The 14,164-nt window shown below is 54.9% G+C and overlaps 1 protein-coding gene across 1 annotated transcript; it reads left to right on the top strand.

Moving 5' to 3' along the window:
• The first annotated feature begins 173 nt into the window (after positions 1-173).
• Positions 174-13,546, top strand: ENO2 (enolase 2). Its single transcript, XM_006124142.4, has 12 exons — positions 174-330; positions 4,191-4,292; positions 6,447-6,542; positions 6,804-6,862; positions 8,537-8,606; positions 8,887-9,020; positions 9,177-9,399; positions 10,074-10,271; positions 10,389-10,590; positions 10,816-10,924; positions 11,062-11,120; positions 12,549-13,546. Exons 2-12 carry the CDS (start codon positions 4,208-4,210, stop codon positions 12,616-12,618), a joined length of 1,305 nt encoding a protein of 434 aa, XP_006124204.2. The 5' UTR covers positions 174-330; positions 4,191-4,207; the 3' UTR covers positions 12,619-13,546.
• Positions 13,547-14,164: the final 618 nt, after the last annotated feature.

The following is a 14,164-nucleotide window of genomic DNA, read 5'->3' as shown; positions in this document are numbered from 1 at the left end:
CTGCTTTGAATAAAAAATATTAATGAACCTGGAGTGAGTGGAGTTGATTATCCAGGCCCCCCGCTCCTTTCCTCTCCTTCTATGTCTCTGGCTCTCTCTCCATTCTCTACGTGCTGTTTGCAAAGCTTCTTCTAAATCCTGACTCATCGCAGCTCCGGGTCACATGCTGCTGCCTCGGCCCTATCAGGGGCGTCTCCATCCTGCTGCTGCTGCCGTTGGCTTAGAGGACACATCATCTCCCCTTGAGGTCCTGCATCCTTCCTCAGCTCCATCCTCTTCCTCCGTCCAGCAGCACTTTCTCAGTCTGTCGCTCACACCTGCCCTAGGAAGGTAAGTGTCCCTCTCACATCCAACATCCTTCTTGTGCTTCTTTACACTCCCCACCCTGGGCCCCCGGCACCCTCTAGCACTTGAGTCCTTGGGGAAAGGGACCAAGCGGAGAGGCAAATAAACTAACTCAACTCCCCTCACTTCTTCCTCCTGTTCTCCCCTCCCCCTTCATTCTTCCTCTGCCTCTCTCCATTCCCTCTTATTTTAATGTCATGCAATCCTCCCCAGCCTGCCCTTGCTGTGCTACATCACCAAGCTGCAGGACAGCACAGCTGTGTCTTTCCTTCAGGTATTTCTCTGGGGAGGGCTCAGCCACCAGTGGGAGGTTTTGTTCCCAAGGGCACCCCAGGGAGATGCTGTGACTGGCAGGGCAGCGGATTCCTGACATCTCTGAAGGGCTTGGTGCTGGAGGGGCACTCATCTGAGGTGCTGGGGCAGGGAACTAAGTGCAGGGATCTGCCATCAGGCTAGTTCAGTCTAGCCGGGCACAAGCAGCCACACAGAGCTGCCTCCCAGGGGGAGGGAGGGGAATTGCGGTGTGCGACATCATGTCAGTCCCAGCTCCACCCCCCGCTGGGGGGCAGTGATGGGAAGAGATGGCAGCCAAGCGAGCACTAGCTGCAGCCGCTACAGCACTGCAGCAGCAAGAGCTTCCTGGGCGCAGTGCTGAGCCTGGGGGATTGCACCAGTGCCAGCCGCCTTCAAGCAGGGCCCAGGACTGCGGCAGAACTGAGGAGCTGGCAACTGGCCGGCTTGGCCAGCGGTGGGGGGAATGCTGCAGTGTTAGCTACCCCATCATGCCCTGGCAATGCAAACTTCCTTAAAGCTGTGCCACACTGGGGGAGCACTACAGCCCGGGCAGCTTCCTGCCAGCAGTGGCCATTCCGCTGGCACCAGTCCCTGTCCCAGCCCGGTGTGGGGACGCCATGTGGAAGCTCCCCAGCCTGCCCTCCCGAGGGCTTGTGCACCCTTCAGCCTGATGGCTGCTCCCTTCTTCCACTGCCTGTGAGTTCAAAGCCATGGCTCGGTTCCAATCCCTTATCCCTGCTCATCCGTCCCTGACCTCCTTTCAGGACAGCACTGCCCTAGCCAGGGAGCTCCAGTGCAGCTCTTGCTCCATCTGGGAGCTGGGAGGAGAGGAAGTGAGCCGGGAGGGACAGAGAAAGGGAGGAAAGAGAAGCAGAGAGAGTGATGGGGGAGAGGGGAGGTTGCAGGGTGCCTGTTCCTTTGCTGTCCTTGAGCCCGCTACTCCATGGCCTTTGGCAGGCTGGGGCAAAAGAGGAACATGGACAGTCTGCAATGGCGCTGGCAATGCTGCTCCTGAGGCTAGGAAGCGTTCAACCCAGTTCAGACAGCATCCTCAGAGTCCCACTGTGGGGAGCCCGCACTCGGGCTGTCTCTCCTTGCTCCTTCCCTGGCACTGCAGTGAGGGAAGCACACAGCTGCAGGGCATCACGTGGGGGAAGTGCCGGTGGGTCCGACAGACTGTGTGAGAAATTCTGCTTGCAGAGCAGCTGATGGGGATGCCGGCCCAGATGGTGGCTGTGAAGGGAGTTGCAAGGGGGAGAACAGCCCTGCGTGGGTTCTACAGGCACTCAGCTTCATGGGCTGAGATTTCCCAGCATTGGAAAGATCTCCTGTGACAACACTGTGATCTGAGACACAGGAGAATGGGCTTGAGACCAGCTCCTGCCCACAGTATGTGCTGCTCCTGGCCTCCCCTCTGCTTTCCCCACCACCCACGCTGCTCATGGCCCGGTGAGGTGTAAATCTCAGCACAGCCCCCACCCCACTGTGCCTTGGACTGAGTGTTTGTCCCTGGGTAAAGGTTCTACAGGGCTCCCCAGCTCAGCTTTCCCTGGGTGCAGCTCTGGGCTGGGTTTAATATCTCCACTCAGAACTGGCTCCCCCTGAGGCTGGGGGACTGACCCTGTGGGAGCAAGAGAGGAGGGGAGGGTTGAGAATGGAAGGAGAGGGGAGGCAATAAGGAGGGGCAGAGAAGGGGAGTGACAGGAGCTGGGGGGTCCAAGGGGCTGAGGTGTGGCGGGGCAGGAGGGGGGTTGCATTGAATTCTCCCATCCCCCGCCATGGAGTCCCACTCTCTGGAGACATTGCGAGGCGCCTTGTCTGGCAGTTGGGTGAGAAGACAGATGGGCCTCAGATTGTTGGGAAGGGGAGCTGGCCCAGGGGCAGGACTGCTCTGGACACCCAAAGTGCGTGGTCGGCTGGTGAAGGGCCTCTCAAGATGCTTTGCTCCCCGAGCCCCAACTTGGTTAGCTCTGACTGAATCATTAACCCTCCCAGCCCTCAGTACAAGAGACCTTGATCCTCCTCCTCCCACCCCAGACATTAGCATGATTTACTTATGAGCAAAAGATTTAAACCCTGGGATCAGTCCCATGTTCCCCCCTCCCCACCCACCCACTTCCCCTGGCCTGCAGGATGAGGGTGTTTCCCTTTGTCCGTTCCTGGGACTCCTTAGTGCCCACTTTCCCAAATGCTGGTGCCCCAGACCCTTCTGGGGAGATGGCTTCCTGGGCTCACAGACCCCTGAACATTGGGGCCCTGATTCCTGTGTTCCTTTGCCTTATCTCATTCTCAGCCCCCCTCCTCCCAGCAAAGGTGCCAGCCTGTGGACCTGGAAGCTTTGAAATGTGACCCTCACGGGACAGAGCAGTGTATGGAGGTTTGAATGGAAAAGATGCTTTTCCTGAGCTGCCCCCAGTGATTGATCCAACCCCATCATGGCAAGCCAGGAATCCAGGCAGCTGCCTCCCACTGCTTCCCCTGCAGTCCCATTAGCAGCTGTGCTCTGAGCAGGGAGCAGACTGCCGCCCTTGGGCCTTCCCTGGCAGCTTGTCTGCTCTGCCTTGCAGTGGAGGGAGGACAGGAGCTCCGGGGGAGCCACTGCCAGGGTGTAGGAGCGCCAGGGAGAGCAGGAGAGTCATAGGCGGCTCCCTCCCTCACAGCCCAGGAGCGGGGAAAGGGAGAAGCTGAGACAACCAACAATGACACGGTCTTGGTTCTTCTTCACCCATCTTGCACCAGCTGGCCAGCTCCCAAGGGACCATATGCCAGCCGGGGAGAGCTCCAGCATGCTCCAGCCATGCCTCCCCTTATCCTGACATGCCTTCCCCTGGTGCCTGGGCACCTGTGGCAGCACCAGCGATGCCAACTCTGTGCCCACTGGAGCAGGGCAGCTCCCTTGTGGCAGAGATTGGTTGTGGTCCCCTTCCTGTTTTGCAAGAATGTGTTCAGCTTTCAGGATGAAAAGACTGGACAGCACTGCCCTAAACATGCCCCTCCCCTCATGACTCACACCCATGGGCATTGGCCAGCACCTCACATGCCTTCCCTTGCCCTGGCTTCCTGGAGCCAAGTGGGCTTAGCCCGCCTGTTCCCTGAGGCCCAGGAGTGTTTCTTGGGCTTGTCTCCAATGTTGTATCTGCCCTTGGGGTGGGTTCCCAGTGAGGAGAGACACACACATGCCAGGTCCTCCATGCGGCTAGTGGGATAAACAGAGCAGCCTGGCCATGGTAGCATGAGCAGGGACAAGTGATGGCTCAGACTAGCCAACCAGAGAGGAAGCCCGTCCTCGGGGCGACTAGCCAGTGCTGCTGCTCACCGCTGCCCTGGAGACACCACTGGTCTTAGTGCACTAGCGCAAGTCATTCTCTGCACACTAGGAGTCACAGCCCAGCCCCAAGGGTAGACAGAGCCTGAGTCCTCTCCTGCCTGCCGCCGTCTCTCTGGGAAGGAAGGGCTGGATCTCAGAGAGGATGTGAGGCCTCTGTGCTGGAGAAACTCAGAACTGAACATCTTTCCTTGCTTCTCCTCTCCCATCTCCAACTCTTCGGCAGGAAAGACCAGGATCAGCATGTCCATTGAAAAGATCCGTGCCCGGGAGATCCTGGATTCCCGCGGGAATCCCACCGTAGAGGTGGATTTGTATACAGAAAAAGGTATGTGTGAAAACGCAGGGGAGAAGGTGCATCTGGGTTGGCCAGCCCTAGGAGACAGTGAAATTAGTTCAGTCCTGTGGCAACCAGGTAGGAAATAGCACCCACAATCTGAGCAAGCTTTGTCTCTTCAGTGGCAAAGCACCTGCACTTTGCAACACCCGAGACTCTGACAACTTCCCTCCTGCTGGTGAATTTACAGCTAACAGAAATTGGCTTCCAAAGCTGTGACCGTAACAAATGAACGAATGTGTGCGTGAGTTTGTGCTGGTGTGTGTGCACAGTGAGTGTGTGTGCGTCTGTCACTGTAGCTCCCAGAGAGGAGAAGACACCCGCTCCCATATAGCTCATGTCCTCTGGAAGAGTGCTTCTCTTAGCACTGGCAGGAGGGGCCCATGCAGGGCCAGCTTTAGGAAGTGCGGGGCCCAATTCGACGGGGCCCCAGCAGCCGCAACTTTTTTGTTGACCAAAAAAAACCACACACAAATTTTGGTTGAGCAAAAAACCCCCAAAAAAACCCAAGCAAACCTGCCTGCACACAAAGAAACAAGTCACAGTCCCTTTAAATCCCCAGCTTACAGGACAGAGTCCCGCCTTCCAGCCAAACCCAGGGGCCGACTCCCCCTCCCACAGCTCACAGAAGCCGCCACGCTCTTCCTTTGGAGCAGACACCCCCCTTCTTCCCCCACACACCAGCACACTTCCAGGTTTAGGGTGCAGGGCCCTCTGGCTTTAGGGCACGGGGCCCTTTTAGGTGCGGGGCCCCATTTGGAGGAATCGAGTGAATTAGCCTAAAGCCAGCCCTGGGCCCATGCATTTGGAGCTAAGGGGTCAGAGTTTGTGGCTGGATCCCAATGCAGGGGTGTGTATGAATTCACTAGTAAATGTGAGCGTGCTCTGTAGTATGAATAGTCATTAACCTCCAGTAGCATTATAGTGCAAGCAGTGTTGTGTGGGCACATGAGCAGCATAGTGAGACACTGGAAACTGAAATGAAACTGGTGATTTCTGGGTGTATGTGATAGAGTGTGCACTGTGTATGCAGTAACAGTGATTTGGCCCTGTTAATGTGGGCCTCCATGGCTGTAGTGTTGCAGAGCTGTGCTTCTCTGGGAGATAGCTAGAGTCTAGCTGCATCTTCAGGCACATACATGGTCATGTCCCAGGCACGTATGTAGATTTATGACTTAGATGTGTATGCACACGTGTTGTGTGTTCTCTCTGTGCACATCTCCATGGCTGCGTCTAGACTGGCATGATTTTGTGGAAATACTTTTAACGGAAAGATTTTCCATTAAAAGTCATTCCGCAAAAGCACATCTAGATTGGCACGGATGCTTTTGCGCAAAAAGTGCTTTTGCGCAAAAGCATCCGTGGCCAGTCTAGATGCGATTTTGCACAAGAAAGCCCCGATCGCCATTTTAGCCATCAGGGCTTTTTTGCTCAAAACAATTCTTCCCTGTCTACACTGGCCCTCTTGTGCAAGTATTCTTGTGCAAGAGGGCTTTTTCCCGAGCGGGAGTGGGAAAGTATTTGCACAAGAAGCCCTGATTTTGTACATTACAAAGTCAGTGCTCTAGCGCAAATTCAAGCGGCCAGTATAGACAGCTGGCAAGTTTTTGCACAAAAGCTGCCTAGTCTTGCCAGTCTAGGCGCAATGTGTACTTGTGTTTGTATCAGGTTTCTGTCAGCTTCTAGAGCTGAATGTTTCATTCACTTCTTGATTCAATGAAATATCCAAAAAGGAGAATTTACTCATCAGCCACCTTCAAACTCAGACTCCTTAGAGCGGGTAGACAGAAGAGCAGGCCTCCTGGAGTCTGGCTTTAGCTCAGAGATGGAGGTGGATCTAGCAGGTGCAGTCCTGGGAGTCAGGACACGTTGGTGCTCTACGTGGCTCTGCACCTGTCTCTCTGTGTGACCTGGGGCAAGTCTTTCCTTCTCCTGTGATGCAATTTGCCCAGCTCTATTGTGGGGTGATGCCACGACCCAAACAGCCTGTGGGCTGTACGTTTCCTTGAGGGGAGGCAAAGCAAGAGATGGGTGGGGGCTGAGAAGCTTCCCAGGGCTATGTGGGCACATGAGCACCACAGTGAGATACTGGAAACTGAAATGAAATGGCTGATTTCTTCTCGTTATGCCTGTGTTTGCTCTCAGGCATGTTCCGTGCTGCAGTTCCCAGCGGCGCTTCTACTGGCATCTATGAAGCTCTGGAGCTGCGAGATAATGACAAGTTCCGATTCCTTGGGAAAGGTGGGGACAGTTCAGCTTCTGCTCCCCATCTCTGGGAGGTCTCAGGCACCTGACGAGCCCAGGGCTGTGTGTGTGCATGCATGCGTGTGTGCGTTCCTCCATGCAGCACCCCCAGTTTTACGCTGTTCTAAGTCCACTGGCCTCGGTGCAGTCACACGACTCTAGCGCTGGTGTGACTAAGCGGGGAATCAGACCAGGAATTTCCCTCTGTCTCTGTCTCTCTCTTGGTCTCACTCGCTATCTCTGTCTCTTCCCTTCTAGGGGTCCTGCAGGCCGTGGATCATATCAACAGCACTATCGCCCCCGCTCTCCTGGGCTCTGTAAGGATTTCCCTTGATTCTCCTTTCTGGGGCATTTATTTCACTCTCTTGTTTTCTAATCACTTTCTGCCTCTCTCTGTATTTCCCCAGGGGATTGGCTCTTTGCCATTCCCTTTGGCTCGAGGCATACCCCTCACAGGTGTAAGTGTCTGTGTGTCAGCGCACAGCTCTGCTCCACTGGGAGGGAGGGGTGTTCCTCCATACAGCCTTCCCCCACACTGCAGAGACCATCTGATCTGGCATCTCTCCAGCTGCCCCTCATTGGCAGGCTCCCTGCCTCTTTCACACAGGTGCCTCTTGGCACACTGCACATCCCTCATCCAAAGCCTCCGTTCCCATTCTCAGTGGCTCTCCCCTCACCATCTGGCATGCACAATGGTAGGGTGGCAAGTTTGCAAAAATTGTGGAGGTGCCCAGAATGCCCAGAGAGCCCCCGCCTAAGGCTCTGAAAGGGAGTTTGGGGACAGGCTCTGGACTGGAGCAGGGAGTTGGGGGGCAGGCTCTGGGAGAAAGGATAGGTGCAGGTGGAGCTCTGGGGGGACTTGGGAGCAGGTGAAGGTCTGGGGTGTAGGCTCTGTGAGGGAGTTTGAGGGCTGGAGGGGAGGGAGTTGAGGGCTCGGATGGGGGTGGGAGGATGGGGCATGCCACATGTACCTGGGGCACACCCCTCTGGCTGCTGGGAGCCGAGGGCTTTGGGTGCTGCTGCCCCTGCGCATTCCCCTGGCTCTGTCTACTTCCCTGCACACTTCCCTACTGCTGCCCTGGCCCTGCCTGTCAGCACCCAGTGATTAAAACAGCCTGGGGCATCCTGTGGCCACCCCCAGCAGTGCTGCAGGGTTAGAGTATCTTCCAGACACTCAGTCCCGTGGCTGCCAGCATGTGTCCCACTTGGGGAGAGGGATGGGGTCTCTTGCGCTGCTCCAGCTGCTGGAGCAGTGCATGGCCCGGAGGCCCTGCCCCACCCACACAGCTTCCATGCAGGGATGTACATGCTGGCAACTGGGGAAAATGAGTGGCCTGAGGCTGCTCTAACCCTGCAGCGCTGCTGCCGGTGGTGGCCACAGGGCCCCCTGGGGCATTGGAGATTGTCTGGGGATGGCAGGCAGGGCCGAAGGATGCGTGGGGGGAATGCATGGGATGGCAGGGGAGTCGGGGGACGCAGAGGCCAGGAGCACAGGCAGGCAGTGAATGTTGATGGAGCGCAGCCCAGGGCCAGGAATATCCCTGGTGCCAGGGCACCACAGGCCCATATAACTCATCGCCTGGGCACAGTGCTATGGCCCATGGATTTTGTTTGTAAAAAATATGGAACTTTCTGTGCCCACATGAGGCAGTGACAGTGCATGATGGCCAAAGGGCAGTCACCATAGAGATTTGCCAGTATTATCCCTTTATTACTAGCCTGGGAAATCTATAAGGGCCCTCTATGCACACTGCCAGCTGGCTAGTTTTATGGGCTCAGGATTTCCATGGACATACCTGATTTTTGTACCCAGCAAAACTAACAGGCCCAGCCACAGAGCCAGTTCCTGACAACAAGGGCAGAGATGGGATGTGTACTGAATTCCTGTGCTGAATGCAACACAGCAAGAGTGATACAAATACACACACAGTCCTTGCTCAGCTGTGCTTCTTCCCACACCTTCTCTTCTTAGCAGATTTTTCTTCTTGCAGGGCCTCTCTGTTGTGGATCAAGAGAAAATAGACAACCTCATGCTAGAGATGGATGGAACAGAAAACAAATGTAATTCCACTCTCCTTTGGCATGGGAAATAGAATCATAAAGGAGTGTGGGAAGATACTGCAGGCAGGGCTGGAATAGCAGGGGCTGCAGGGCAGGGCTGAGGGGCACTGGCAGGGCTGTGAAGGGAGCCCAGGGCTGGAATAGCAGGGGGCTGCAGGGCAGGACTGGGGGGCACTGGCAGGGCTGTGTGGGGAGCCCAGGGCTGGATTAGCAGGGGCTGCAGGGTAGGACTGAGAATGTTTGGAGGATTCATTCCTCACTGATTCTGGAATGTCCACAGCTCAATTTGGAGCCAATGCCATCCTGGGAGTCTCTCTGGCTGTGTGCAAGGCAGGTGCTGCAGAGAAAGATGTGCCCCTGTATCGACACATTGCTGACCTGGCTGGAAACACTGACCTCATACTGCCTGTGCCCGTAAGAACCTTCCATCCCTGGATTCAAAATCCACTTGCATTCAGATCTAGGGCATTGGGGGGCACTCAAGAATGTGGGAACATGTGGACTCCTCCTTTTGTTACAGGCCTGGGATATTAACATTTTTGTCCCTGCTTTTTTTCCGGACTTTTTCAGGCCTTCAATGTGATCAACGGAGGCTCCCATGCAGGGAACAAGCTGGCCATGCAGGAGTTTATGATCCTTCCTGTGGGGGCTGAGAGCTTCCGGGATGCCATGCGCATTGGGGCCGAGGTCTATCATAACCTGAAGAGCGTAATCAAGGAGAAATATGGGAAGGATGCCACCAATGTAGGCGATGAAGGTGGCTTTGCCCCCAACATCCTGGAGAACAGCGAAGGTGAGAGACCACGAGAAAAGGGGCACAGAGCAGGCTCACAATACCCAATCCATCCATGGCTCAGAACACCTGAGTCCTAGTTTTATAGGGACTCCCGGCCTGTTCCTTGGTGCAGGAGCTCCCAAGCTCACAGATCTTTCCCCCTTGGAGGATAGCACCTGAGCTCCTTTCCCTGGACTTTGTCCTCCCCATTCCCAACACCTTTCCTCTGGAGCTTGTATCCCTCATACATTTTCATGTCTTCCCCCTTGGTCGTGGCATCACTCCGCTGGGGTTTGCTCTTTGAATCTGTCCCCAGCACTTCACCCCTGCAGCTTCCAAAGCATGTCACTCTTTCTGGGACTGAGGAGCTCAGCGAGCCAGGTGGGGTCTCTCCAGAGCCAAGCAGAAAGGACTTATTCCCTCTCTGCTCTGGATCATGGCGCCTTGGGCTATTCAGCCCTGATTTATATATCCTCCTCCTGTACTCTGTCCCTCTGCAAGTCCCTGAATAGTTTGCTGTCCCCTTCTCCCTCAGGCAGGATCTCACAAGAGAAGGTCCATTGACCGTTCCTTCCTGGCCTCTCTCAGCTGCTCCTGACCCTCAGGCAGTCAAAGATCTGGGGTTGTAGAGGAATTTTTCCAAAATGGACTAGCAGCGGCTGAATCTCATTCTGACTCTTCTCCTGTCCCAGCTCTGGAACTCCTCAAGGAAGCTATCGACAAAGCTGGCTACACTGAGAAGATCGTCATTGGCATGGACGTGGCAGCATCTGAGTTCTACCGGGATGGCAAATATGATTTGGACTTCAAATCCCCCGATGACCCCAGCCGCTACATCTCTGCAGATGAGCTGGGCGACCTCTACCAAAGCTTTGTTCGTGATTACCCTGGTGAGCTGCTGTGCTGTGTGACTCTGAATGCTCAGTGTCCTGGGATGTCAACCCCACCATGCTTGTGGGCTGGGAAGTGGGGTAGCTTCAACTCACCCTCTTCCCCTCTCTTTGCAGTGGTCTCCATTGAGGACCCCTTTGATCAGGATGACTGGGAAGCCTGGTCCAAGTTCACAGCCAACGTGGGGATTCAGATTGTGGGGGATGACTTGACGGTGACAAACCCCAAGCGCATTGAGAGAGCGGTTGAAGAAAAAGCCTGCAACTGCCTCTTGCTCAAAGTCAACCAGATTGGATCAGTTACTGAAGCCATCCAAGCGTAAGTCCGACCAGTCACCTGCTCCCAGCACCAATCTAACAGCAGTGCTTTCTACTCTGACTAGGTAAATAGGTGCAGTTTTTATGGACATATAAGGCCTTGGTCCTCATCACTGGGGGTAAAAGTCCACATAGACATACGTGGGGAGCAGGAGGTGTCAGGGTCCTATCCCCAGCAGGCTGAAGCACAAGAAAGATGATCCATTTGCTTCATTTCTCCCTGCAGCTGTAAGTTGGCCCAGGAGAATGGCTGGGGAGTGATGGTGAGCCATCGATCTGGGGAGACTGAAGACACCTTCATTGCTGACCTGGTTGTGGGGCTGTGTACTGGGCAGGTATGTGCCAAACTAAACTTAAATGGGAGAGCTGGCACTGAATGGACATAGAGCACAAATCCTCCTCCTGCCTCTCAGACCCAATTCAGGGCTTCCTAATGGGTCTAACCCTGTTCTCTGTGGTGAATATTTTACAGATAAAGACAGGAGCTCCCTGCAGGTCTGAGCGACTGGCCAAATACAACCAGCTTATGAGGTGAGTGGTCCAGGCTGAGAATGCAAAGGTGGGAATGTCCCTCTGGCTCCACTAGGGCATAGACCAGGGGTGGGCAATAATTTTTGGTGGGGGGCCACTCCAAGATTTTGGTAAGTGGTGAAGGGCTGCACTTTTCTGTGAAGGAGTCTGGGGTCTGGGATGGAGGCTGAGTGCAGAAGGGAGCTCAGGGTAAGAGACTAGGGTACAGGAGAGGGGGTGGAGTCTGAGAGGGAGCTTGGGTGGAGGAGGGGGTTGTGACCTGGATCGGGGGATTGGGGTGCAGGGTCGGGGAAGGGGATAGGTGCAGTAAAGGATTCTGGCCTAGGGAGAGGTGTAGGAGGGGGTGCAGGGTATGAGAGGGAGTTTTGATTAGGGGCAGGATGGGTGCAGAGGATTTGGGTGGTGGCCTGAGGCAGGGAGTTAGGGTGTGTGGGGGAGGAGGGGAGGAGAATGCCAGAGGCAGGCTCTGGCCAGGAGGTGCTTACCTAGGTGGCTCCCAGCTCAGCAGAACCCTCAGGCCGGCTCCCTGTCTGCAGCAGCCATAGACTGCTCAAAGTGGCTGGCTGTGCAGGAGGGGAGGCTTCATGCGCTGCCTCACCCCCAGCACAATCTCTCCACTCCCATTGGCTGTTTTTTGGCCAATAGGAGCTGAGAGATTGTGCTGGGAGTGAAGGTAGCCCACAAAGCCTCCTTCCCTCTCCAGTGCACCGTGCAGAGTCACATTGAGCCGTCAGCCGCTTTGAGCAGTCTGGGGCTGCTCTGTGCCATCCTGGTGGGCTGCAGGCTAGATTAAAAGGCTTGACAGGATGGATCTTGCCTGGTCCTGGGATAGACTCACTGGGGAGGGAGGAATTGACAGTGGAGGGAGAGAGGGCAACTGCAGAATAGAGGATGCCAGCATGGGCATGTCTCCCTTGGACCAGGAGGGGCAGGGAAGCCAACAGCCTCCACAGGCCCCTGGGCTAGGTGTGTGTGTGGGTGGAGCGGGTCTGTGCTCCCAGAATGGGTGGGGCCTTGGGTGGAAGTGATGGGGCCGGGGACAGTCAGCCCTCAGCACCACCCAGAGTGCAGCGCTGGGACCCCCAGCCCTCAGTAACAGCAGTAACAGCAGCAGCAGCTAGGAGCCCTGCGCCCCTTTGAATCGCTGGGCCCCAGGACAACAGCCCTTTTGTCCTGCACCCCCCCCCATCGGCAGGCCTGAGGAGGGGTCTCAAAGCTGAGTGCGCTCACCCCAGAGCTGCATCATCTCTCCCTGTTCCAAGTCATGATGCCTCCATCACCGCACTTACGGTGGCCTGTTTTCCTGCTCTGACCCGCTCCTCTGGGACTTGCTGCGGCCCATGGGTGTCCCATACCCAGTATAGTCCCTTTCATTGGGGCCCCGAGCTGCTTGCACTGCTTCTCTTTCTTTCTTTCTTTCTCTGGCAGGATTGAGGAAGAGCTTGGGGATGAAGCTCGCTTCGCTGGGCACAACTTTCGCAATCCAAGTGTCCTTTGAACACTGCCATGACACGCGCCGCAGCTCCCCCGCCAATTCCCAATGCACAGACTCTGAAGCCACCTTTCCCCCACCATGCCTCCTGTCCCCGCTCTCCTTTTTTCCACTCCACCTGCTGGTCTTCTCTCTCCTGAGATCCCTGAGTGCAGGTCTCCCTAGGTGGAATGACCCAAGAAAAGATAAGAATGAGGCTTCCCTCTGCTGTCTGCAGGGAGGTGTTGTGTGTCTGGTTATGCGCCATGTGTATTTTCTGTCAATGTGTAGGTCTCTGCACATCACTGTGTTTGGGTATTAGATTGCACAAGCATATTCGTTGGTGTTTATATTTTGTTTTGTGTGTCTGAGTTTGTGTGGTGACAGGTTGTGTGCAATTCCCTTTGTGCAGTGTGCTGGTTAAGTGCGAGCCTGCTTGTAATAGTTCTGTTTGATTCTGGGTGTTGTCAGTGGCTGCTTGCTGTGTGGGTGTGGGTGTCTTTGTGTCAGTGCGCTGTGTGGGTGTCTCTGCTGATCTCCAAGTGTCCTTTTGCCCCATGTGTGTCTGTGCTGAAGTGTGGAATCTGTGTGGTTGACACTGAATGTTTTGTTGAGCTGTGTTTGTCTGTACTTTATCGCTGATTTTCACTGCTATGTGTCACTTGGTTTGTGTGTGCATATTATGACTCTCTGGGTCATTTGCTTCATGAAGTGTTGTGGGTCAGTGCATTGTGAAAACACACACACACACATACACATACACAAACAAACATATATATACTTGATTGCATTCCTTGACCTCTTTCTTGCTGTTTCCTTCTCTGTAGCTCTCTCTCCTTCACTCTCTGTTCCCACCCATCACATCTGCTTTGTGCCCTGGACAGTCCACCCTCAACTGAGCAAAAGAGACAAAATACAAAACCATAAACTCAATTAAAACCTATTTCACACCTGAGTCCTCTGGCTCAGCCTGGAATGTCTCTTTGTGTGTTACTTCCTGGGAGACAGGAACAAGCAGGGGACATGGTAGCAGTCTTCAAGTATGTGAAAGGTTGTTCTAAAGAGGAGGGTGATAAATTGGTCTCCTTTTCCACTGGAGACAGGACAAGAAAAAAAAGGGCTTAAATTGCAGCAAGGGAGGTTTAGGTTGGACATTAGGAAAAACTTCCTACCTGTCAGGGTGGTTAAGCACTGGAACAAATTACCTAGAAGGGCTGTGAAATCTCTGGCATTGAAGGGTTTTAAGAACAGGTTAGACTTGTCATGTACGGTCTAGATTGGGGTGGGCAATAATTTTAGATGGGGGGCTACTTCAGAAATTTTTGATGGGGCTTCAGGTGGAAGGGGCGGGGCCAGAACACTTCAGTGTTTCCCCGCCCACAGACCTTGATTGGCCTGCGGGTAGAGGAGCGCCCAAAATCTCCCCAGAGAGAACTTTCAGCTGTTCAGAACAGCTGGTGGATCCTTCTGGGTGCCCGGGCCCCTGGCAGTGAGAGGAGACTTTGGCCGCTTGGCCCGCTCCCAGGTCAATCAGGGTAGCAGCTAGCAGTTGACTCTAAGCATCGCATGCCCC

This window comes from Pelodiscus sinensis, chromosome 1, assembly GCF_049634645.1.
Source record: "Pelodiscus sinensis isolate JC-2024 chromosome 1, ASM4963464v1, whole genome shotgun sequence".
NCBI lineage: Eukaryota > Metazoa > Chordata > Testudines > Trionychidae > Pelodiscus > Pelodiscus sinensis.
The sequence above is the reverse complement of the archived record's forward strand: the minus strand, read 5'-3'. Positions and strand labels throughout refer to the sequence as shown.